This window comes from Equus quagga, chromosome 2 (assembly GCF_021613505.1).
Source record: "Equus quagga isolate Etosha38 chromosome 2, UCLA_HA_Equagga_1.0, whole genome shotgun sequence".
NCBI classification, from domain to species: Eukaryota; Metazoa; Chordata; class Mammalia; order Perissodactyla; family Equidae; genus Equus; species Equus quagga.
The window spans coordinates 70492823-70520375 of record NC_060268.1 but is presented as its reverse complement, the minus strand read 5'-3'; the positions used below and the strand labels follow the sequence as shown (position 1 = coordinate 70520375).

The following is a 27553-nucleotide window of genomic DNA, read 5'->3' as shown; positions in this document are numbered from 1 at the left end:
GATCCAAACTAATCAACCTGTCGACAGGTGGCTAGATGGTAACCCCAGGAAATCGGACCTTATCTGGAATTGGCAGACTCAGCAATCAGTAATAGCAACTACTTTTGCATAACAAACCAGTCTTCCAATCTACTTCTCTCTTCAGATATCTGTGTGTTAAACTATTAAGTTTCTATTTTAGCTGTTGTTTTGGTTCTACAACTCCCATTTGGTTTCTAGTTTTAAGTCCTCTGCTTAAATTCTCAATCACAACTCTTATCTAAATATAGTAAGCATATGTGTCTTATAACTCCAATATCTGAGTGACTTTTATTAAAGAACTTAGAGTGTGTCATTTGGTTAAATTGTAAATTGAATCTAACAGCCTATATCCTGAGTCTGTCTCAAATTTGCTTCTCTTGATGCTTTTAATTTTGCTCTTCATTCTATCTCACATATCTAAGTTGTTATTATGTGCTAAACATTTCATTCGCAAATTTTTTTTAAGAATATGTCTTGTTCACCTGTATCCCAAAGGTATAAAACCTTATGGCATCCTAATTTCTTGGCAGGTCCCAGACTCTCATGTTCTTTAGTCCAAGGGAGATTGTCCAAAGCACGAGTCAGCCTATCAGGCAACCTTGACAAACACCTCCAAGAAAAAAGTAGTGCTAAACAATGGGCTTACATCCCTGGAACCGTCCTCTTCCAGATCCTGACATTAAGTTTTTCCCATCTTAACTCTCCAATGCCTTCAAGCAGATGTTTTATATTTCTGCTTATTTTCTAGTAAAAGTCCACAATGGGAGGTTAGTCTGAATTACCAAGTGTGCCACTGCTTTATACTGGTGTCTTTCAAGTCTGTCTTCTTCCTTTTGTCAGGTTTATCTTTTTCTCTTTAAATGTTATTAAAGACACTTTACTTAGGTAAATATAAGATTAGGATATACAGTATCCTTATATGTTAACTAGATTTATGGCAAACACTGAGGGTGTTTAGAATTTTATCCTGTCTCTTTTGTGCTCACCTATGCATGCACAAGACAGTTATACTTTTATCTTGTATTTCTACACAATCTGTAGTGGGAACAGTTTCTGATTATATAGTCTAATGCCCTGAAACAAGTCTTCAGACCTTTAAAAATCACATGCACATCCCTGAAAATGCTATTTTATAATACACTGCAATAACGTTCTCCACTTGCTTTTTCCATTCAACAGCACGTGAAAGCAAGCCGGGGGGGGGGAACCTGGCTGAAACACAGAATGGTAAAGTGAAAACAGGAAAAAGAGTATTACTTACAGTTTGGACTTTAACCTAACATGACTTCATTTCCATGATTCAAACAGTATCAAACCATTTCTTTTAAGCAGGGGAGCAGCATGATTGTTCTAAATACCAGTGACAGTGGGAGAATGAATCAATGTGTGGGGGGCAGGGAATGCCAGCAGGTATTAAAACTAGAACACTTAAAATACACACTCTAAGACAGACACAAAAGCAGCAGATAGAAAAAAGGCAAAAAATACTTGATAATTGTTAAGACACAGCCACTGAATGGATGTCTGTGTGACTAGGCAATGGGAAGTGAGGGGTTGGGGGTTTTGGTGTGTTTAGCTAAAACACCATGGCAAAGTTACTTACCTATGTAACCGTGACTTCCTGTTTTCAATACATACAGCAAAAATGGTAGCAGCTATTACTAACAAATGCTCATAAAACAGATGGCAGTCACAGGGCTGCACAAAATCATGCTCAGAAAGGCCAAAAAAGGGGAGGAGAGGCTAAGCAGGAGCAAAATATCTCAATTTTGAGAAAATAATTTCAAAACCTTAAAAATATCACAACTGATTCAATAGGACAAAATAAAAAAGAAAGTGCCTATATGTAAACAAGGTACCAGTACACTGATACACTCAAATGCCATGGACACGCCAAAGCTAAATAATCAACTATTTCACAAGTAGATCCCACTCCTAATGACACAATTAGAGCCTACAGCTTTACAAATCTATTTCTCCATAAACTTGTCTATCAAGTTCTACTGAGACTGTACTAAAGCATGACATACAGTTTGCCATTTTCCCGACAACTATTTGAAAATAGCTAACTTTAAAAAACTATGTATAACTTATCAACAGTCCTGGACATTTAACTGAACTATAATACTCAACAAGGAAAGGAGATGGCAGCAAAAAGCAAAGAGAATATTAGTTTAAACACACCCACATCATCAGCAATGCAGCCTCCTGTCCATTAAGTCCATTCCTTTAATTTGATTGAATCACTAGTTTAAGGAATGAACTTAAAAGCAAAAATTCTAGATGGTAGTGCATGAGGTAGTTGATCCAGAAGTCTGAAGCATGACTGTGACTCGAAACTGCCTTGGAGAGCTGAGTAAGTACTGGGAAGAACAAATATGTGCAAGACCCAGGTTTAAAAAGAAAGTATAAAAACAAAACGGCTAAAAAAAAAATTTAACTGACGTATGGCAATACGTATTAACTAGAGTTACTGCAAGGTGATCATTTTACAATATATACAAACTTCAAATCAGTATGCTGTACACCTGAAACTAATGTTATATTGTTGTGTATACCTCAATTTAAAAAAAGGTTTTAATATTAATCCAATTTCATTTTTTGGGTAAGCAATGATTAACTGTAATCATCAGGTCAGGATTATCTTGACTATATTTAAGTATAGCTACTCTTATTTCTGCAGAAGATATTCTAGAGCCATACTAAAAATTAATAGGGCCGGCCCCATAGCTGAGTGGTTAAGTTCGTGCACTCCACTCTGGCAGCCCAGGGTTTGGCCAAGTTTGGATCCTGGGCGCGGACATGGCACCACTCATCAGGCCATGTTGAGGCAGCATCCCACATAGCACAACCAGAAGGACCTACAACTAGAATCTACAACTATTACTGGGGGGCTTCAGGGAGAAAGGAGAAGAAAAAAGAAAAGACTAGCAACAGATATTAGCTCATGTGCTAATCTTAAAAAAGAAAAAAAAAAATTATTATTAGTAAATGAGGAGGCTGGCCCTGTGGCCCAATTCAGGTCCCGGGTGTGGACCCACACCACTTGTCAGCGGCCATGTGACCCACATACAAAACAAAGCAAGACTGGCACCGATGTTAGCTCAGGTCATATCTCCCTCAGCCAAAAAAAAAAAAAAAAAGAATGATGAGTAAATGGAAAAACACTCAAAAATACTGTAGAGATTTAATGTCCAGGGAAGATATTGCCTTCTTAAGTATAATCGGGCAAATCTACCAATGTTCTATTCTTATGCTATATTTAAAGTGGGGGTAGGGAGGTCCTTAATAAATCATTAAGAAAATCCTGATTTTTAGGCATTGTAAATAATGTTGGTAAACTCCTTAATTATAGACAGAAAAAAAGTTGTCATATATGCAAAGATTCCCTTAATGCTCAAAATTAGTAATAGTCTAGGAAAAGTAGAAAAACAGTCATGTGAACCTCTAATTTCTAGCCCGGACTCAAGAGAGCAAACTGCCAAAACTGCTGTGGATTAGTGTTAGGTACTGAAGCCAAGCTTCTCATTTCACTAAGATCAAACAAGAAAATTAAACAACCTGAAACAGCTGAAAAAAATCACTGTCAAATACAAGAAGGAATACACAGTATACAAAGGTTTTTTAATGCACCCACACAAGCACATTGCTCTTTGAAATTTAAAGAAAAAATTTATTGAAGATCTGAAAAACAATTCCTAGAAGATTGACTTTTCCAGAAAACTGCAGCTACACAATGCATTGCGTCTATCATGTTAAAACGTGCATTAGACACAAATACAAAAACCATGAAACAAGCCACCATTCTTCAACAATCTTAGCAAAGATAGAATGCCTAAGAAACGACATGGATGACTTGCAAAGGATGGGCTCTTTACTTTAAGCACCATTTAAAAAAAAAGCACAAATGGGTGAGTGTGTTCAGTTATATACACTGAATTGAACCTTTGGCACTAGGAATCAGAGCATTTTGTCATATAGCATTAACACATATTATAAAAGTGCGTAGTGTCAAAGGAATAGAACCACCAGCATTCAAAAGCAGCTTTGTCAACTAGGCAATAAAACACTCTACAGTATGTCTCTCCATTGTCCATCATGAATACACTGGTAGTAACTTTGAAATGAAAAAAAAAGAAAAAAGGAGCTGTAACCCCTTTTATTTTCTCTGTTTAAAATCAAACAGAAAACAAACAAACATCAATTCTGTTATACACTGACATTTTCAAAGTACATCATTTGTACAAGAGAAGGACTAAGAACAAAAATGTGTTTACAGAGATCCAAACATAAGTGAGTGTCAGCGCCTCTCACACAGCTTTCCGGTGGTACTCAGGGGGAGCCACTTCATAATCGCTGGCACTAAACAAAGTTGCAGAATTCTTTGCCAGGTATCTAAAAATAAAATGTTCATCATTACAAAGACGAAGAAGAATCATATCTTGACCCAAATCCCTTCTCACTTAATTATATACAAAAGCCATACAAAACACTTTCTTAAAATATACTAAAATAATCACACCTCACAGTAAAACCATGTAATTACAAACTCAAATAAACAGGGCTATACCAAACAACAATGCACAAAAGAATGAAGTCCAGAATTACTCCTCTTATTTCCAAACAGCAAACAGTTGTCTTCAGAATACCAACTTGAGAGCTTGGACTATCTTTTAAGAAATAGATGTTATTATCAAAAGACTAACATATTGGTGTTTTCTTTAACTCTTTGAAATTCGTTATATTAAATATAGATTCAGAAATTGACAAGTAAATTTCAAATTTAAACTTGAAATTAACACCATAAAAAGCAAAGGGATCTGAAATGTCAAGCAGAAGAGCACTTTTATTTCATAAATAAACTGAGATAAAGAGAAGATGTTTATCATTGGTAGAGTGAGGACTATTAAGGCTGTTTAGATTCCAGGCCCATGTTGCAGTTTTAAAATCTTTACGATGAAATACACATTTTTGAAAATTCAAATACAGAAATAAAGTAGAAAGTAAAAACTGAAAACTTCAACCTTCCCTTCCCAACACTATGTCCAAGAAATAATCCACTGTTAAGTATGATCCACGTTCTTCCAAAAATTGAAACTGTTTCTCTACAAATGAGGGAGTCATATCATACTCTATTGTCAACTTTTTTTAAATTAACACAACTTGGATATCTTTCCTGATCAGTGTATTTAGACCTACCCCATCCCTTTAATAGCTGCTTGGTTGTTTACAATTCATCACTACTATTAAAAAAAATACCCAATGCAATAAACATGCTTGGAAATCTTTGTGTATTTAAGTATTTTCTACAGGATATAAACACACTTGAAATTTTAACATGCATTGCCAAAATGCCCTCCAAAAGGCTGTAGAGAAACCAAGATTGCCCTTTTCCCCACTTCTTCAATCTTTATAATCTTGGCCAATCTGACAAGACATTTTAATTATCTTAATGTTAAACATATTTTTTGTGGCCTTTTGTACTGTGAATTTCTGTGAATTTCCCATGTCCTACTTTTCACTAATGTTTTTCTTACTGAATAAGAACTCTTCTTTGTTTATTAAAGATTCCAGCTCTTTATCATATGTTAACATATATTCCCTTCATCTTTAAGAGAATATTTTTATCACATAGAATCTTAACTTTTTACATAGTCAAACTGATCAATCATTTCCTGTATTGAGTGTTATTTTTAGAAAGACTTTTCTCACTGTGAAAATCGTAAAAACATTACCCTTTTTCCCTTCATTATCTTAGTAGTTTTAATTTTACACTGAAATTTTTGATTCATCCAGAATTTTGGTGCACGACAGTAAGTGTGGGTCTAAGTTTCTTTCTTTCCAAAGACTAGCCAGTTGTTCCCATCACCATCTACTAAGTACTACATCTTTTCTCCATATTGCTCCAATATGCCACTCTACCACTTCTGATCTTTCCATACATTTGCATTTATATTGTTCCATCTACAATGTATCTACTCCTGTACCAATACCACGTTGTTTTGTTTAGTTTTGTTACGTTTTAATAACTACAGTATCAATCTATCAGAGTAATTTTCAGTATACTGTACTAAATTCATGTTTTCAATTCAAACACACTCTTAAGACTTACTTGAGGAAATCATGAAGATAATTCAGTAATAAAGCAAGGCTCTTCTCATCCAGAGGTGTATAGGCCAACATTGCTCCAATTCGTACTATTTAAACAAAAGAACTTAGTCAAAGTTAACCCAAAGTAGCACTATAAGAACATAATCATGTATGTATATGCAACCATCACTGATTCCTTTAAAATACATGACTTTAGAATCTCTTCTCAAGATTTTGACATTTAATAAATTATATTAATGAATTAAAAAATAGATTAGATTTTTAAACAGATTCTGATATTTCACATTTTAGATAAGTTCAAATTAAAATGGAATGTTTTCAAATGTTACTTTATGTTACTTTGATATCAATTAGGAAGGATAAAATATTAAAGGCCCAAGGAAAACAAGTAAAATTTTATTTTCTAAATGGTGCATTACCAAATAATCTCAGTAGATGTGGCGCTCCATACACCTGAGACATGGGAGCATCAGGGTGATCTGCAAGGATTTCAGCATACTGTGGTCTCTCAAATTTGTAGAGTAGCTGAGTGCCCAACATTACATTGAAGTATTCCTTTATCCCTGCCACAACTTCATTAACAGCATACTCCCTATAAATGAACAAAAATATTTTACTTTCAAAGCAGGTCACTGAAAAGAAGTGAGAGATGGGGGCTAATTCAACCAACATGAGGGAAGGGATTAAGTTAAAGGTTGAACGAATGACAACGAACCTTTACTGAACAGATGTTTTAAAAAAGGGATTTAACAAAAGCACAAGAAATCATTTCCAAAAATAAACATCAGCAGCAAGCAAACTACAGCCCTCAAGCTAACAATGGTTTTTACGCTTTTAAATAGTATTTTAAATGGTTATGTATGTATGTACACATAATAGTTTCAATTTTTCCTAAAATCTTTACTATCTGGCCCTTTAAGAAAGTTTGCCAGCCAGACCTCCTGTATCAAACCAATGAAATTCTATTTTACTAATTTCTGATGGTATTGTTTTAGATTAAGTACACATTTCAGCTGACTTATTTGGAAATAAAAATATTCTAAAGAAAATGCCTGGGTATACTTCAAAGATGTATATATTCTTACTTATTGTCTGTGTTTCCTCGAGATTTCTTATAATTTGCATAATCCTCTAGAATGGAATCCACATTCTTCTTGGCAGGAAGATAAAAAAGCTATGGAAACAAAAACATTTGAATGTCAGTATTTTCTTTTTTAAAGAAAAACTACACTGGAAACGCTTTAATGCAATAAAAGATCACCTAATGGTATTACAAAACAGGAAAAGGCACTGTTCAGTGCTTGAAACACAGCCAATGTGGCTGAGGAACTAAAAATTTAGTTGTACTTACTTTCAATTAAATAGACAAATGTGGCTAGCAGCTGCCATACTAGACAGCACAACTCTAAAGACTGGTAATCTATTGGACACACATACACTATATTACTACATATAGAATGTACCAGACATAAATGTACCTCCTCCATAGTATCATGAAGTCTTCATTTACTGTGCGCATATTATGTGCTAGACCCTGCCTAAAGCATTTACATGAATTCTCTTTTCACCTTCTCATCAATACTACAAGGCAGGAAACCATTATTCCACTAAATGTGGAAACTAAAGCACAAAAAGGCCAGGCAATTTGTCTAAACTCATATATAGTAAGTGGCAGAGCAAAGGTCCGAGCCCTAGCAGTTTAGCTCAGAGCCCCATTAAGAATCAAAGTCTACTTATTGCATATGACTGGTGTCTCTCAAGTCTCATAATCCTCCAGCAGTCCCTACTCTTCCCTTCATTTGTTATAAGAAATTGGTTCATTTGTCCTACAGAGTTCCTCATTCTGGATTTTGATGACCGTACCCTTGTGATGTTACATGTACCTCATAATATCCCTATTTTCTGTACACTACTAATTAGACCTATGAGCTCGATTAGATTCAGGTACTTTTGGAAACCATGAATACCTTGCAGGTGCTACTGCATGCTTCCTATTACATTCCATTAGCAGCGACATATGTGAGGACGTCTCATTTTCAGTTACAGTAAGTTAGGAAACACATGCTTCTCTGTCTAGTAATTTTCAAAATGATTTCCTGCTCCAGCAACCTCCACAAATGAGTTGTCTCCAGCTTTTTTATCATTATAAACTCATACTTTTACATACCTCTTTGTTTATCCCTCTCCAAGCCATTCTTTCTGATGATCAAATTGTTTAGTCTCTGAATTAAAATAATGTCATACCTTCAATATTTAAGTCTATACAACTTTTCCCTTAAAAAGAAACTTTTTTCCACACTAGCAAAATCTTATCATATAGACGACAATCTGCGTAGCTTTCAAGTTACCTGTTTTTGCCGGGTAATTAAGTCCCAGTCATCAACAAGCCATGGTTTTAGTTCTTCAGGAATCTTGACTTTAACTTCAACTCTGTTCATGAATGTTTCCTCCTATATAGAAACAAGAAGGGATTAAAAATCTGTCTTTTCTTGCTGAATAGCAACTTTAAAAGACAGGGGTTGGGGCCACCCAGTGGCGTAGTGGTTAAATTCGGCACACACTGCTTTGGCAACTCGGGTTCACAAGTTCAGATCCCAGGCGCAGACCTACACACTTATCAAGGCACGCTGTGGCGGTGACCCACATACAAAATACAGGAAGACTGGCACAGATGTTAGCTTGGGGCTAAGCTTCCTCAAGCAAAAAGGGGAGGATTGGCAACAGATGTTAGCTTAGGGCCAATCTTTCTTACCCACCCCCACCCCCCAACAAAAACCCACATGGCTTTTCTCAAGTATTAGAGGCACTGGGTATAAATTAGTTCTTTAAAGTACCCCAATGAGTTGCAGAATTGTCATTTCAAAAACTGTAAATGAAAACAACAGACAGCTAGCTGCTGGGACAAAGAATCTTATCTTGATAGATAACTGGTCTATTTAGTGCCTTTTCACATGAAGGCAAAAATTCTTTAGCCAATTTCCTTTTCTTCTATAAATGAACACTTACTTGATGCACTTTTAGTATTTTCATATTGACTGCTGGTATCAAATGACTATCCCAAACACAACTATCTTAAAAGTTACATCTTTAATACACAAAATTAAATACACTGACTTCTAATCAAGTCTTCAAGAAGTGCCCAAAGGCGCCTAATTTTTCAGAACATACCACTATTCATAAGTATACCACTGCTTTAAAACCTTAGCTTCAGAAATATAAACTGTATCAGTTAAAAATTAAAACCCTAATAAATTTTCAAATTCACAACTTTGAAAAGTATAAATATAATAAATTAGAAGACATTTTATCACTTACATAAGAATTCTATAACTATTACACCCACACATACATATGTGGAACTGACAGGCTTTTATGGTATTTTTTTTTAACTGGTTTATTAAATCATCTTAGGACATATTAAATCATTTAATGTGACCTAATAAATATACAGTCTAACACCAAAAAAGTATTTAGTCATGTACATGAACAAAGAGCTTATAAACATACATCCACCGATGAGTTGTGAGGCGGAAATCTAGCAGGGACATATGGACATATCTAGAGCTACAAGTGACATAAAGATTTATACAAATATATCCTTTATCCAAAAAAGGGGAATATTTTCATTTCAGTAGTTAACCATGTTAGCAATGCTTTTGAGATCCAAAGTTCTATGACTATTTCATTGTGTTGGAACATTGACAAGACTAAAAATTCTAAGATGCTATTCATAAACTTAAGGAAAAACTCACATTTTCAACAGTAGGATCTACTCGAGCCCTTTTCTTGCGAGGAGGCTGAGGTGTCTCACTGGTACTGCCACCATCTCCATTTCCAGGTGCTATAAAAATTCAGGGGTCAGAAGGGAGGACTTTTAGCTTAGCAAATGAGAAACTCCTTTAAGGAAAATAGTCTCAAGACACACCCTCTCTTCATTTTTCCATTATATAGGTGTTACTTGAATCTACATTAAAGAATCATATTCCCACCAAAAATATAACTTTTATCAACAGCCCTACCACACATTTAGTATAAGGCAACATTTAATATTATCATCTTACATTTATTAAAAATTTTTATCTTCTCAGGGTTAGTCATTAAGACTAAAGAACATGAAGGTAATACATGCTTACAGGTTTCTCCATGGTAAAGAGTATCAGAGTTAGGTCTCTACTACAAGGTACCTCACTCTGTAACATTGCTGTGACTCGTATCTGACACCATCAACAAACATGAGAAGCTAACTCTAAAATTTTATAACTTTTAAAATTTACCAGTGAATTCAAAATGTAAATATTTCATAAAGGTAAAATAATTTTAACAAAGTTAATATTCTTACTTTTCTGCTTGTTCTTTTTTGTTTTCCTGAAAGGGGTGACAAAAGGAGAAAGAAAGTTAAGTAATTATTGCTAGTAAAACTGCCTCTGTTTACAGGGTTAAGTTGAGAGAAATACTGCCTTGCATAAGATCAGCCAGTGAACATAGTTTCCTGCTAGGACACAGGATTTTTATTCATAGTTGGCTAAATTCACATCTCTCTCCATGTAACAGAAAAATAAACCAAGACACATCAGAAAGCTTCCTTCCCGGGTTATATTAACTTATAAGTTTATAGCATATGTTACAAATAAATAGTTTATAAGAATATTACATTCATACCACCAAAAAAAAGTTTCAAAGGTCAAAATATTTTTCTCAACTACTTTAGTACCAACGTAAGTTTATTTTAGATTTGTATGCTTTAAGATCAATCCAGAGGCTGGCCCTGTGGCAAAGCGGTTAAGTTCAGACATCCCACTTTGGCAGCCCAGCGTTATGACGGTTTGGATCCTGGGTGCGGACATCGCACCGCTGCACCCCACACACATAACCAGAAAGACCTACAACTGCGTACTGGGGAGCTTTGGGAAGAAGAAGAAAAAAAAGACCAATCCATTACTCCACTCTCCCTGGTCTGAACTCTCACTCTATTTCTTCTCTAAACTACATTCCCTCCTTTTCAATACTGAATACTCTATTCTCTCATGTGTAAAACAAAGCTAATGTCTCCTTCCTCTTGGTTATCATATCTAATAGCAACTTAATTCATGTCTCTTTATATACTGCCAAATAGGAAATTACTAACATTGACTTTATACATAATTATTTCTGGAATACAAGGAAAACAGTTTGCAAAGCCCACTGATTACGGATTACATCTGGTGAGACCACACCGAAACACCTGAGTATTTACTTTTCTATAGTTTTAAATAATATTTATAAACATTATTAATTAACTGTACTCATTTTTAGAGCTTGGGTTTCATTTTACAACTCAAATTAACTTATATTTGCTTATAAACACAAAAATATGGCCACATGAAAGTGCAGGTTTTTTCCTGCTTCTCTAAGGTTAACATCTCATCTGTAACACAAGTATTTGTTGGATAGAATTTGTGGGTCAGATTAAACCATGAACTTTTACTTGTACATGTCAAGAACACGTGGGAACGAAGAGAAACACAGAGCCCTTACACTCACTCCTTACCATAAAATTTAAAAAATATTGACAACTGATCCCAACACTAAAGTAAAGATCTATAAACTATACTTCAATAAATCCCAGTAGTAAAGACTCTTGGACATTCTCACTTCAACCTTCTTGCTTGTGTTAAACATTCAAGTTAGTTTTTCAAACCATCCAACAGGATTTCATACAATAAACTGATGGCATTGTTTATACTCCTATTTCCAAAACTGCTGGCGTTGTTTTTATTCCTATTTCCAAGCCCTATGACTAAATATTATATAGTCAAAATACAAGCTGTTAGAGTCAATTTGAAGAGTAACTAAAGTCCTAAGTCATTCTTTTTTTGAGGAAGATTAGCCCTGAGCTAACATCTGCCACCAATCCCCCTCTTTTTGCCAAGGAAGACTGGTCCTGAGCTAACATCCATGCCCATCTGCCTCTACTTTTATATGTGGGACGCCTACCACAGCATGGTTTGTCAAGCAGTGCCATGTCTGCACCCAGGATCTGAACCAGTGGACCCCGGGCCTGCCGAGGCAGAATGTGCACACTTAACCACTGCACCACCAGGCTGGCCGCATAAGTCATTCTTAAAAAAAAAAATCACTCCAGGGTCCGGCCCAGTGGCGCCGCAGTTAAGTTCGCACGTTCCACTTCTTGGCAGCCTGGGGTTTGCCAGTTCAGATCCTGGGTGTGGACATGGCACCACTTGGCACACCATGGTGTGGCAGGCGTCCCACATATAAAGCAGAGGAAGATGGGCATGGATGTTAGCTCAGGGCCAGGCTTCCTCAGCAAAAAGAGGAGGACTGGCAGTAGTTAGCTGAGGGCTAATCTTCCTAAAAAGAAAAAAGAAAACAGAACAATAAAAATTTCATCAAAATCAAAGAATGAAAAAAAATGACCAGGTTAAATTACTCAATATTTTTATTTTAAAATAGACTGCCTATACTACCACAGAAAAGCAACACTCAAGATTACATGATACCTTCTAAGCACTCAGATTATAATCTTATCGAAATGTCACTTTTGCAGTGGTTAAGTGTGCATGCTCCACTTGGGCTGCCGGGGGTTCACAGGTTCAGATCCTGGGTGTGCACCAGCACCACTTGTCAAGCCACGCTGTAGTGGCTACCCATTTAAAATAGAGGAAGATTAGCACAGATGTTAGGTCAGCAACGATCTCTGTCAAACAAAAGGAGGAAGACTGGCAACAGATGCTAGCTCAAGGCCAATCTTCCTCACATTATAAATAAATAAATAAAACACTTGCCCCACTAAAAGGAAAACTCCTGGAGAAGTATTAGGTTCCATGTCTCAGGGCAGAAAACGTGCAAGGTGAGCCTGGAACATCTTATCCCACCTACTGACAAGGAAGGTCCAAGATCCATCCCTCAAAGGACTCAGGAAGCCAACTCATTTGAAGAGGCCCCCACTGTCCAAGGACGGCAAATTTGAATTTTAAAGCTTTACTTTATTATATACTTACTCAACCATTATTTTTGCAGTCAAAACTGTGCAACACTTTACATTCAAATACAAATAATTTTTAGGCCTACTACTACCTAGATTAGGTTTCTACACTGACTTTCTGCACAGTGATAAAGAATTAGCAATAAACCAAAATATGACTTTATTGAGAACAATCCATTGTATTTTTCCATATAATAAGAAAGTCACTGCCTTTTAAGACTTAACTGCTATTAAATCCTAATGAATACTACTATAGAGCCAAAGAACCAGATCATGGTTATGCTACTACTTATTAACAAAAGCTATGAGCCATCCTCAAATAGTAACACTTAATCTTGCCAAGTCAATTATCTTCTCAACAAAAAGGTAAAACTTCAAACATTTCAAAACGCATAATTACCTTCACTAACACCTAATTTTTAGGTAAAGTCAGACCAGTAACTCTAAAAGCAACAGAATGTAATTTCAAGGAAAAATATACAAACTTCTCTTAAATAAACATTTTAGAGCATGTTACTTTTAATCTTTTGACAAAAAGCCCATGACTATTCATTAAAATTATCTGTTCTTAAATGAAAATATTCAAGTGTCAAGAAATAAAATAATCTTTTAATGCTTTATGTTGTTTTCATTTACTAAGTAAAGTTACCATTACTACATTGGCTTTCAGGTACATAAACTTTAGATATACGCCAACGTGTGTGCACGTGACTTTCACAAACAGGCTTATTACCAAGATATTCCGAATCTTAAGCATTAACAAGGAATGGTTTTCTTTTTGGGGGGGGTGGGGAGCGGTAATTTGAAACCTTAATATCTCACGTATTCTTACCATGTGTTTTGAGAGGAATTAAATGTATTTTTAGCACTTCTGGAAAAGCAAATCTACCCCAAAAATATCTCAAAACTCGTGTCCTAGTGATAATTCAATACTATGTTTGAAAAAGAAAACATACTACATGCATATATATAGATTTACACATACAACTTGAAGATAAGGGTTGTGAATCTATTTTAATGCCACTGAACTATACACTTCAAAGTAAGTTAAGGGCCAGTCCTGATAGCCTAGTGGCTAAAGTTTGGCATGGTCCGCTTCAGTGGCCCAGGTTCAGTTCCCAGACACAGAACCACACCACTCGTCTGTCAGTAGCCATGGTGTGGCAGTGGCTCACACAGAACAACTGGAAGGACTTACAGCTAGAACATTAAAACTAAGGTATTGGGGTTTTGGGGAGGAAAAAATATATATACATTAAAAAAAATGAGTTAAGTGCTTTTATGTTATGTATGTTTTATCATAATAAAAAAAAGGGGGTAAGCAAATCTGCTAAGGAAAATAAAGGCATTACTATGTATTATCAACAACCCAACACACCTCAGAATGGGATTCTCATTGGCATTTTTCAAGTTACAACAATGTTCCAGTTTCCCTTGTCAATAAACCCTAACACATGATAATGGGTATGAACTTTGAATTTCACTTAAAAAGCAGTATGCAGAATTAAAACAAAGATAGAGCTTCTTACACTTCAACGTTTTTCTGCTGCAGCCCAGATGTCTTCTTTCCTGGAGCAGCCCCTCTCATCTTCCCCTCTGCATATTGCTCCCTTGAAAAATAATTTCAATAGAGTTATCATAAAATGAGTACTGACGTGGAAAAATAAATTGTGCAGCTTAATTCCATTTTGAATTTTATACTCAAATTGAGGCCCCAAGCCTATACATATTCTGATACAAAGTTCCTAACAAGTTGGACAAAGAGATAATATATTTACAAAACTCAATTCAAGAAAGCAAGAGTAAAAATCCCCAAGAATTTGCTCTTTTATATCTACTAAAATTAAAGTAAATGTAGTAAAAAGTGACCATAATAGATCTTCTCTCATATAATCAAAAATTCCATTTGTTTTGGGATTCACTAATCCCAATGTTTTTATTTGATCCCATTTCATTTCCATTTTCTTGACACACATTTCAGCTTTGAAATTAAAAGAAACCAATTACCCTACAGACCACATAGTCTTTCTGGGCTCCTTTTCTCAACATGCTTTCGGAGATGAACAGTAGTTTAATAGGGATGCCCCTTCTCTCTGCTTTGTTTCCCATCAAGTGTACCTTCTACAGAGCCCAGAAGATAACAAGTTTGCAACTACAGAAATTTCCAACAACATCCTGCTCTCGTTTCCTACCTACCTCTAAGGACAAACTCAAGAAATGGCACGTATGCTACTTTCCTTTCCTAGGAAAAGATTCTCTGATTAATTGAAGTCAAAGCCATAAAACAGCAGCTGACAGGTACCAGGAATTGTTTTATGGGAAGGCAGCCAACATGATTCCTATTGTTCATTCCATTTCCAAAAATTAATTTAAAAACATTTCTCCTCAATATTCATGTTGCAAAACAAACTTACTGATTGGCTTTTTGAAGTTCTCGCTGTTTCTGCAGATTGGTGTCCACGTATTTGAGTACTCGGCTTTCTGGAACCCATTCATCCCAACTGAAAAAGAGAAAAGTTAAAATATCATTGAAAAATATTTTCATTACCATTCAGACTGTCTTCCAATTATTTTTTAGAGATCCAAAAGGCAAGACTCTGGATTTCTCTGAAGTTATCGGATGAACAAGCACTACAAATCCATTCTCAACTAAAATGAAAATCTCTGTTCTGTAAAGGAAGTAAACTTCATAGTCTCAAAAGAAGCATTCTAAATCTAAACTGCCATAGTCCAAAAGCAGATTATTCAAATAGTTTTTTTAAATGGCCTAAGAACACAGCAATGAGGAACCTAAGTTCCTAAGGAATTATCTTTACAGAATAAAGATACTTTAAACAACTTTAATTTCCAAAAAATGAAGCACAGTAGTCCATAAGCTGACTTCTTAGAGAACTAAACTAACTGGATAGTTAGCTGTGTAGAACAGCGAAGTTACAGAACTCTGTGCTATAAATGGGGATAACAGTACCTATCTCAAAGGATTATTATGAGAAATAAGTAATAGATGTAAAACACTTCCGTCTCACACATAAAAAATAAACACTCAAAGTATGTCAGAAACACATTACATCTACAATACTCAAATACCATCTAGATCAACTCAGCTAAGACTGTAAATTAAAGTATTACAACGGTTTAGCAGAGTATATCATCTTCAACCTTCACTCACTCACAAATGAAAACACTAACTTCCAAGGCACAACCAGAAAGATAACTTTCTAAACAGCAACAAGTAGAACCAATCACTCTCTTAAAATATTCAGTTGCTAACACATTCTGACACTTAGAAAAAGCTCCTTCAAAGCAAGATTTGTGATGTGGTTTTTTCCCAAAGGGCGGGGAGAGATTTCTTAGGCAATGCTTAACTTTTCGTGCAAAATGACTCTTTTCTCCTGCTGATGGAGCTCCTTTAGTGACACAATTAGATGTATCCTCAAAGCAAAGTCTTATTTAATGATTCCCCATCTCTGACCTCTTATATAACACAGTCAAAAGGAGAATAAATATATAAATAAGCAATCCTCCACATGATTTCCTAGAGAAAACTTTAAAACATGCATTTACCTAGAGGTCAGGAGGGGGTGGTGTACTGAGGGAGCTCCTTCAGGAACAGGAAAAAGGGCTACAATATCCTCACGTGTCTTCAAAGTTTTTTCAGAGCGCCTGGGCCTCACAGCACTTCTGATACAGACAGCATAGTACAAAGTAATCTCAGTAACTAGGTGCAGAATTTAGCTTAAGCTTTATTAAGATTTATTTACAAATGGAATATTTAAATGTTTGTGTCAACAAATTCCAATAAGGAAAATTTGAAAATTTAGAAATATTATCTACTGTGCTTTTGAAAAGTGTATCATATTTACTGAAGTTTAAGAAAATTCCAGGGGCCGGCCCCCTGGCTGAGTGGTTAAGTTTGCATGCTCTACTTCGGCGGCCGAGGGTTTCGCCAATTCGAATCCTGGCTGCAGACATGGCACCACTCATCAGGCCTTGCTGAGGGGGCATCCTACATGCCACAACTAGAAGGACCCACAAGTAAAAAATATACAACTATGTACTGGGGGGCTTTGGGGAGAAAAAGGAAAAATAAAAATGAAAAAGAAAATTAAAAAACAAATAAATAAATCGAAAATTCCAGCTGCCGGCCTCAGGGCCTAGTGGTTAAGTTCAGTACGTTCTGCTTCCACAGTTTGGGTTCAGTTCCTGGGCTCAGACATACGCCACTCATCAGCGGCCATGCTGTGGCAGCAACCCATATACAAAAGAGAGGAAGACTGGCACAGATGTTAGCTCAGGGCGATTCCACCTCAGCAAAAAAAAGAAAATTCCAATTTGGAGATTGGGTTTTTGCTGTATGATTTTCTGAGAGTAAGGTATCCTGAAAACCATTTTCAAAATGAGGATCTTAATTTTTATTTATGTATCTACTTACATCCATTCCAATGCTGTCTAAATTAAAGGGAGCTAGCAAACTTTTATTTACCACAAAGTTCCATTTTAGAATCTTGCAAATCCCTTTCCCCTGACATAAAATGCATCTAAACAAGCACCTTTATCTTAAAAACTAAGTCAATTCTATAGTTTCCTTTCTATGTCAGGAGCTGAAAACCCTTGCTGAACTACAGGAAAATGAAATAACATCTTTTGCTCTGAAGAACATCACTACTAAGGTAGAAAGCGAAGGCCAAACGTGCAGCAATTTTTACATATAGGTCAAGCATAAAAGAGTCTCAGGTGCTCGCTTCGGCAGCACACTACACTAAAAAGAATCTCAGAATTTTCTAAAGGTAGATTTACTAATCCCCAAAGTCACAATGATCCACAGCACTACTTAGAAGGCACTAAATAAAGACATAACATAGTTGTCGTGCACTTGAGTAACCCTCCCCATTTCAAAATGGGTTTAAAGGCTTCTCTACTTACTAAAAATCAAACTTTCCAACATTACATACATTTACCTACGTATCCAGTGAACTACAAAAAATACACTGTTCATTAATACTCCTCAATACATCTACAAAGACATTAATGAAGAGCTCCAATTTTAATGCCATTTTTAAATTCTTTTTCCAAGGAATAATTAATAATATAAAATTAGCTGGAAACAAAATATAAAACACAATCTATGCTGCCTATCATTTACTTGTTACTGGACTGTAACAAGGGAAAAAAGTGTTAATTTATTTCAAAGTAGTAAAATCAGAAAATACAAGCATTTGGTATTTTCACAATTTCTTATAAGCTACAAATGCCACTTAAAAAACCCAGTCTTTAAGCTATACACATTTACAGTCATGTCACTTAACAACAAGGATACATTCTTTGAAACACATCAACAGGTTATAGAATGTACTTACACAAATGTGGACGATATAACCTACTGCACACCTAGACTACAGAGTACTAATATTATGGGCCCACCGTTCTATGTGCAGTCCATGACTACACACGTAATTTTATACAAAATATTATATATTCAAGAGTTAAGCACAAAAGCTGTGTCCACAGCTATTAAGATGAAATCCTAAAATAATTATTTACAAGTGTACATGGAGAGGGCACATGTCTATCCCATAAATTTGTTATTTGTTTTTGATTTCCTGGATAAACTTTAACTTTCCCATATATAATACAGATAAGTAAGATATTCTATTTCTTGTCAAGAATTGAGATTTTCATTATATCATAATACTCTCAACTTTACCTGATATTGATAAAATATCAATATGTAAAATGTCAGTCTAATAAAAGACTAAAATAGTTTCATATTTCATTTTTTTAAACAGGGAAGAAAAAGGTATAACATATGGTAGGATCCATAAGATAAACTTTCCTGGATATTAGAATCAATTTAACATTAATACTGAAATCACATTTAAAATCATAGAAAGTTTACTTCTATAAGAACAAAAGACAGTTTTCTCCATTATTTTCCCAATTTCTCAGTATTTAAAAGCTCATGGGGTAACTTTTGAGTTACTGGTATTAGCTACCTACCATTTTTAGTAATGGAAAAAAAGAAAAATCACAAGTTGTTAGAATGTGCTTTTACACATTTTAGATTGTCACCTTTCTACAACTACACTTGGAAGAAAAGTTAAGAGTCTGACACTTCTTAGCCAAAAGCATTTTGTGAAAAAGATCTTCTAACAAATAAAACTAACCGGGTTGGTGACCTGGGTAGGGGACTGTAGGAAATAAGATCAAAGTCACAGGGTCAGTAAATGTCAGAGAAAACCTCCTTCCATAGCAATAGAGTACTCATCAAGTCAGATGGCAGTGCTCACACGGAGAACCAGGTATCAGAGCATGGCTCAGGTGACACAAAGCCTTAAAGCTGCTAGAAAACAACTCCTAAAGAACTGTACTTTCTGGCAGTGCTATCTTTGAAAGACAAAACATCATTAACAAAATTAATTTAAAACTTCTCATAGTAAAAATTATAGCCTACCCACTTAGAAACACCAAAAATGGGTAAATTATTAGATGTGGTATTTGTGGGCCCCCAGGAAAAAGACTCATCACTGTAAAAAGAGCTCCACCAGCTGGATATTCTAGACTATGTTCAATCTACAACCACTGTCCACTCCCAGTAACAGCTGATCAATACACCATTGCTTTAAAAAAAAAAAAAAAAGTCTAACTCTTCAACATGGAAAACTAGTTTGTGCAATTACATTTCTCTATCTGTTAAACCAAATGCTAAAAAGTGAACCACATGAAACAACCTTCTGTCAACATTTAATTATGTTTCCAAAGTTCAGAACATAAATTGGTGATTTCTTTCAAATCAGGCAATCTTTATCGTTTTCCCTTCTCTAGGTAGAAAAATCCAACTGGCTTTGAGTATAACTGCTTGAAATAAGGCACATAATTATCGAGTTTGTGCTAAGGGAAAAAACTCAAGCTGTCCAAAATAATAAAAAAGTAGCTGGTTGACTAATGATTATTAGACATTATACTAGAACACAAGAAACACTCCAAAGAATTTAAAATAAAATGGCTACATACCCTAATTTCTAATATATTTTCACCATACTACAAATGGTTCACCCCTGCTTTAATATGTATTATATTTAAACTGTACAAGAATTAAGAAGCATATGCCTGTACCAGTCTATGACACAAGATACCTTGTTAACTATAAATAAAACACTGCTTTTAAAGATCTAATACTCACTTTTTATTCCAACCACTGTAATGTATAAAATATTTCACTTGCTTGTCCTTTATGGCAACCTTTACACACTGAAATAAAAAAGAAAAAATTCACTTAGAAATATCAAAAAAAAAAAAAAAAAAAAACAGAGAGAGAGAGACCAAGAGAGATCACCTGGATGATTTTAAAGTACCTGATCTTTGAAAGCCACTCTCTACAATTAAACTCTTTGGTGGTCAAAATGAAAACAACAAAATGTGACTCTATAAAAAGAACATTACTTAAGCTTTTAGCGTAGTTGAGTATTAAGACTTATAAAACTGTCAAATATTCACAATTTGTTGGAGTCAGTCCAACAAAGCCAAAGAACCATAAGCATAAAAGGTCATCCTACACCTTAAATCAACTGGCTAGATATCCAAGAACAGCTAGTGAAAGCTATGCTTCTGATTTCTCAAAGTCTAACTAGCCAGAAGCTGTATTTATTTCAAAAACAAATTCAGCTGAAGAAAAATATTTACACATCACTAAAAAACTTCATTATCTTAAGAAAGACAATAAGCTGTTTTGCTGCAGAAGATCAGCAACTACCTAAGTAACAAATTAAACACTTCATGTTCTTCTTAAAAGCAGCCAAACAAATTAGAATGAATTTAACTATGACAAGTGATGACTATCTGGTTTTGGAGTTTAAAGTATTCATCAAAGAATCACGATAGTTTAAGCTATTCCAATAACCATTTAAAAATCATTCACTGGAGTGTTTTTGCTGCCAGAGGAGAAAAACCTGCCAGTTTAGTAGTTTGCCAGAAGTTGACAGAACAAAATGATCGACAGGACTCGTATTTACTTACAAACTGTATTAGCATTCTAACATTAAGATATATGTACATATGGGGCCGGCCCAGTGGCTCAGCAGTTAGGTGCACATGTTCAGCTTCGGCGGCCCAGGGTTCGCCAGTTCAGATCCCAGGTGCGTACATGGCACCGCTTTGCAAGCCATGCTGTGGCAGGCGTCCCACATATAAAGTAAAGGCAGATGGGCCGGATGTTAGCTCAGGGCCAGTCTTCCTCAGTGAAAAGAGGAGGATTGGCAGCAGTTAGCTCAGGGCTAATCTTCCTCACAAAAAAAAAAAAAAAAAAAGATAAAAGTACATAAAATTCCTGACTACCTCCATGAATCCAAATTCGGCCGTTTGACAACTTTAAAAAAACACATCTATGTATTCAAAACAAGTAAAAAGTAGTGAAAATGGTTATTTTATCACACTGTCTGACACTTTACAATTGTTATGACTATTTTCACAGACAGAAACTATTCAATGAGAATATACGTAAAAATTGCTTTTAACTAAATTTTATACCATTCTGTATACCGTGTTGATTTTCTTAAAAATTACAACTGTTAAAAGTAGTCTCATCTTAAATATTTGTGCTTAAAAAAAGTTACCAGAAACAAAATACCAAAAACATTTCTGACTTTGGAATGCATCATCCCATTTATCTTCAGCTAAATGTATAATCAGTTTTTATAATCAGTCTGTATAACACTGATACAGAGGAAAGGGAATCCCCCAGGATTCAAACTTTGCCAGACAAACAAAAGTTAAATGTACTCATTTTTAATGTTAGCTTTCACCTATAATATAATTAGCTCACTGTTTACTCAGCATCCCATATTGGCATGTAAAATTGATTTTGGCAGTTATTTTCTCACATTCTCACAGTTATACGATGCTATTTGCTCCCACAACCAATCTTCTATCTTTCCCTTCAAATACTCCTCCTAACTCCCAGGGCTTTAGCAAGTCAGTGAGATGAATGGCAAGGTAGCAATGCTTTGACCAACTAAGCAAACAGTAAGACACCCAGAAAGAAGATGAGGAGCTCTACGAACTACTAATCTATGAAAAAGGCAACTCTCTTACTAAAGCTATCAATCATTGAAATTTGATACGAAAAAGTCAGATCTAACCAGTAATTTCAGCTAACATCTCAAAGGAAGAGGGGTTTCATACCTTTGCTTCATAAAGAAGAGGCCCATGAAAGCACAGCACTCGCTCACCTGCAAAAGTAAAAAAAATACTAGGTTAATTGTAATTTCTCTCCATATACAAGAAGATTCACATCTGAGAAAGCCATCACACTTTTACTATGGTATTCCTCGAAAAATCAGCCAACTGGGTACGGCTATGTATGAATCAACACTTCAGATCAAACTTCAACAGTACCCTACAACAAAAATACCTTAGTATCCGATGCAAACAACAAAAAATAATTAGGGGCCAGCCCCGTGGCCGAGCGGTTAAGTTCGCGCGCTCCGCTGCGGGGGCCCAGGGTTTGGATCCTGGGCGCGGACATGGCACTGCTCATCAGGCCACGTTGAGGCAGCGTTCCCATGAGCCGTAACTAGAAGGACCTGCAACTAGGCTATACAACTATGTACCGGGGGGGATTTGGGAAGATAAAGCAGGGAAAAAGAAAAAAAAAAGATTGGCCACAGTTGTTAGCTCAGGTGCCAACGTTTAAAAAAAAAAAAAATTACTGCTTTTAAAACATAGTTTTGAAAACTTACCACAACTTATAAATCTTCAACCCTGAAATATTGTTATCCCACAGCAAATCTGCATACTCATTTCCAACATATTTACCCAGTGTCTTTTGTGTGCCTGCTTGTGCTAATAAGCACTGTCACATTAATGGGGGATATTGATATGTAAGCAAGTAGATTTGCACAATTTATTGGATTTCATATTTTAACTATCTTCATAAGCGATAAAAAGGAGGACCGATGAGCTACTTGGGAAGGTCACAGGGAATCCAAGCAGAGGGAAACAACTGGTACAAAAGCATAGAAACATGATAAGGTGACACTAACAGATTACTATTTAAATATGAACGGTTCACTATCACTTGAACATAGGATAAACATATAAAAGTAGAAATGAAAGTTACGAAGATTACGGAATGCCTTACATGTCATAAAGTCTGCACTTTATCCTGTACAGAAGTATTCTCAAATCTGACCAAGAATCTCTTGCAGCAGTTTTTAAAACTAGATTTTCAAGCCTCACCAGAGACCTATATTAGAATCTCCCCAAGTAGCCCCAGTGTAACTTTTAATATTACCAAAGTTCTCTACATAATTCTTGTGCAGTAGTCCACTCTGAAGAACCACTGCCAGAGATTGTTGGACCTGTGCAGAACTTCAAGTAAAGATTGGAAACAGGGAGTCTGGTCAAAGACTTCCTCCAATGCTCAGGATAAGAATTGAAATAAGTATGAATGAAAAGCAATGAGAAGTTAAGGACAACTAAGCAAAAGCAGAAAGAGTTTAGATGACTTCCAGGCTGATGAGAGCACTAACCAGAACAGAAAATGGAGGGAAGGGGTTTCAGATCAATTTCGGAATATGTGACTACAGCACATGGGAAACCCAGCCATCTTGTAAGTAGTTGACTACACATGCCTGGAGCTCAGGAAAGAGCTGGGCTGGAACCATGATTGAACACTGCGGGCAAGAATGAAACTGTGGGGATATAGATAAGCTATGGCATTAATAAAGAGCAGCACCAAAGATCAGATATCTGTCTCCTAATTTCACTCTCCAGGTACACTTTAAAAGCACCCTGAAAACACCCCTACTCCCCACTCCCTTTGGCTGCCGCTATCAAAGACAAGTGCACGAAGCTAACTGCAATCTTGATCTCTACTCTAGCTCCCGGACCCTAATACTGTTGAAAAATCACACAGCTACCTGAGGCGGGTGACCCAGGATAACAAATGCCTATTTATGGAAGTGGAACTGGAGAGAAAGATAGGTTAATTGGGGAAAGAGGAAACCACCGTAAATGTTTTTTCAAACCTTTCTCCCCTCTCATTCCTTTCTAGTAACAAACTACAAAGGTAATTCTGCCCAATGCTCTCAACTTCAAGGCTGATGAGATTCCAAGTCCTCATCTTCCCACTGGTTTGTGCTTACTAGGAACATCACTCAAAAGCCAGCATCAGTCAATCTCAATTCCTGACAAGGCGGAAAAAACCTTCCCTCTGACAATGGGCTAGACCCCCAACAGGTTTCTTTACCCTGTGCTTTAACAGAATTTGAAGTGGAAGAGCAAGTTCAGTGCAAAACAGTCACTATGCTTAAAAACTGCTTATTTAGACTATGTTGTACCATTGTTAAATGAGAAAAACCTTACAGTTTAAAAGAATCATGAAAAAATAGTACTTCTGATGATTCATATTTCCACCATTACACAAGCTCAATTGTGTATGGTAAAGTGATGATAAGGGCAAAATAAGGGTAGCTTTCAAAAGGTACTCTGAAGAATTACTTTCTAAGGGTACCTTTAAAAGGGTACCAAGGGTACTTTGGTCCCTACTCTTAATTCACCACTAGAGCAGCACATGGATTCTAGTTTGCTGTTATCCCCCCTCACTCTATCATCCCGTTAGTTTAGAACTAAAGCTTTTCCTCCAGAAAGCCATCCTTGACTGTTCTGAATCTCAACTGATTTTCCTTTGATAACCTACAGTAGGGATTAACTTTTTGTGCCATGGACCCTTGACAGTTTGGTGAAACCTACAAGGCCTTTTCCTAGAATGTTTTTGTAAACACACAAAACACAGTATTACAAAGGAAACCAACTATATTGGAATAGTTATTAAACGTTTTAAATACTTTCTATGATATTGCATGAGCTCCATCTGCAGATCCAGTAACTACCGTAATTTTGAGGTAATGAGGAGCATAAATGACATCGGAATGTTATCTCCCACAACTATACTGCTGGGATATGAAAACATACTGCTACTACTACTGCGGGGTTGGGGGAGAGGGAGCTACATTCATAACTGAAATACTGAATTTCAGTTAGACAATAAAGAAAAATAACTTTTTCCCATCCAAGTTCACAGATCTTCTGAATTATATTCACAAACTCCAGATTAAGAATCCCTGGTAAAAAAAAAAAAAAAAATCCACAGGAGATAGTTACAGCTTCTCAAGGTGGGAGAAGGCAGGTATTAAAAGTCTGAAATTATCAAAAATACCCTTGAAAACCTCTTAAATAGTCCACAAAGTTACAATATACTTGGGGTTTGATTATATGACTCCATAAGTAATTCTAACGCACATTAAAGTTTGAAAATCCTCACAACAAAATTTTCTTTGCAGATATCTGGCCATCTACGGTAACCAGCACATATATTGATAGCAATGAAAAGGTCATTTTAAAGCGTTCCCGCTTCCCTACAGTTTTACTGCCATTTTGGTTTACTGTTAAGCCTCCTCTTGAACCACACGTTAATAAACGCGTTAATCGTGAGAATTAAACACGTGTCTTCCATTGGAAGTCAGGGTCTACTGTTAGCCAAGACTTGTCGATCAAAAGTCAATTAAAAAACAACTTTCAAGTCACTGTTAAACGTTATTGCAATTAGCCAACAACTGTATTTAAAAGACGACATCAAGGGAACTGGACTTCTAAATGGAAACATCACAATACAGCACTGACGGAGCTTTTATTTATTTTTTTACGAGCAATCACACAGCACGAGCGCACTCACATTCCCATCGGATCTTGGCACTGGGCTTTTTGGAGAGCAAAAGGATGCCTTCGGGCGACACAAAGCAGACAAAGACGCTCGTGCTCTTTTCTCCTGTCCCTAGCCACCTCCCCGAGGTCGGCGCGGAGCAACTGGCTTCCGCGCGCTGGCGGGGGAAGGGGGCGCTGCTCCCGCCCTCCAGCTGCCGCCGCGGCCGGGAGCCGCCGCCAGCGGCCATCATGCGCCGCCGTCTTGCGGCGGCCATTTTACAACGCAGTTCTCCCGCCCCGGGGCACGAAGCCCACTCGCCGGCCGCAGCCTGGCGGCTCCGCCGAACGCCACCGCCTCGGGGCTCGAGGGAGCTCCGGAGCGCCCGCCGCAGGCTGCCCCCGCGGCCGGAGACGCCGCGCGAGCGCCCGAAACGGCCGCCGCTCCCTCCTCCCCCACGCCACATCACTTCCCCTCACCGCCGCCATGGCGCACCCGTCGTCGCCCCACAATAGGCTACTTTCTCCGCGCCCTCTTCCTCAGAACAATAACAAACAGCTGACTAAGGCTCTGCCACGCACCAAGCGCGCTCTCCCACTCTCACGCCGGCAGAACGCTTTCGCCTCACAAGGCGTTTTCTCCCAATGACGCACCGAACGTACCGCCGCAATGCGCTTTCTACACAAAGCCCTGCCCGCCGCCTTCTCTGGGCGCCGCCCGGCCGCCCCCGGCCCCCAAACCTCGACCACGTCGAACCCGCTTCCCTCTCCTGCGCCGTTAGGTGCCTTCTCCCCAAAGGCCCAGACTCACCCTCCTGGAATTTAGGCTTCGGGTCCTGCTTCGGCGCCATTTATAAGTGATTCGCCGCCGCCGCCTCCTTCTCCCACCACCCCCGACTACCGCCCCCTACTCTCTACCCCACCCAACTCCGCGTCAGACGCGCCGTCAGGCACCGCCAGCTCTACATCCTGGGCCCGATTTGCCAGCGCCAGCGGACCTCACAGCACCGCGACCCGCGCAGCCGCCGCTCCAGCCAACGGCTGCCCGCCGCGCCGGCTCTCCTGCGCCCGCGCCGTCGCGGTGCACGCCGGGACTGGTAGTTCCGAGGCGCGTTAGGCGCCGCTGGATGGTGGGGGAGGGGCGGCGGCCCCTTCCCGTCCTCCACTCGCTGTTTACTTTCTCTGAGACGGCCTAGGGGTGTTAAAGCCTGGACTTGATTTTGTGCGTTGTTGGGGCAAGGGGAAGACCGGCAGTGTGCATCACCGGCGATAAAAGAATGGTAAAAGCCCAGTTGTGGAGGCTCATGGGCAATATAGGGCCACAATGATGTGGGCTTTGGCGTGACCTGAGAGAAAAGGCTGCCTCTGAAGCCTACTTTGAAAAGCATCTCCAGTTTCTGCACAGGACAGCAATCTGGCCAGAAGGGGGTTGGTAATGGAGTCTGCGTCTTCAGTATGTACTCCCGAAATAGGTATTCTCCTACACACCACAATACCGTTATCATACCTAACGTGATTAACAATAATTCCTTAAAATTATATAGTTTCCGCTCCACATTTCCTCACTTGTTCTTAAAATATTTTTATATTTGTATGCTTGTTGCTTGTTTTTCAAAACAGGATCCATTAAATGACCATGTATTGTATTTACTTGTTAAATCTCTTGTCTTTTAAAACCCAGACCAGAAGTTCTTAAGGTAGGAGTCCATGGATACAATTCAGAGGGTCCATTGGATGGGAGAA

General features: G+C 37.4%; 1 protein-coding gene across 2 annotated transcripts; it reads right to left on the bottom strand.

Moving 5' to 3' along the window:
- Positions 1–3673: 3673 nt before the first annotated feature.
- MORF4L1 (mortality factor 4 like 1) lies at positions 3674–26771 on the bottom strand. Of its 2 annotated transcripts, XM_046654101.1 has the most exons (13): positions 26622–26771; positions 22292–22338; positions 20295–20362; positions 16679–16795; positions 15529–15615; positions 14644–14724; positions 10472–10497; positions 9885–9973; positions 8481–8582; positions 7218–7306; positions 6552–6724; positions 6134–6218; positions 3674–4416 (listed from the first exon to the last, which is right to left on the bottom strand). In XM_046654101.1, exons 1-13 carry the CDS (start codon positions 26659–26661, stop codon positions 4332–4334), a joined length of 1089 nt encoding a protein of 362 aa, XP_046510057.1. In that variant the 5' UTR covers positions 26662–26771; the 3' UTR covers positions 3674–4331. The 2 variants fall into 2 exon arrangements, with proteins under 2 accessions (XP_046510057.1, XP_046510058.1); XM_046654102.1 differs by lacking the exon at positions 16679–16795 and having other exon boundaries at positions 26622–26768.
- Positions 26772–27553: the final 782 nt, after the last annotated feature.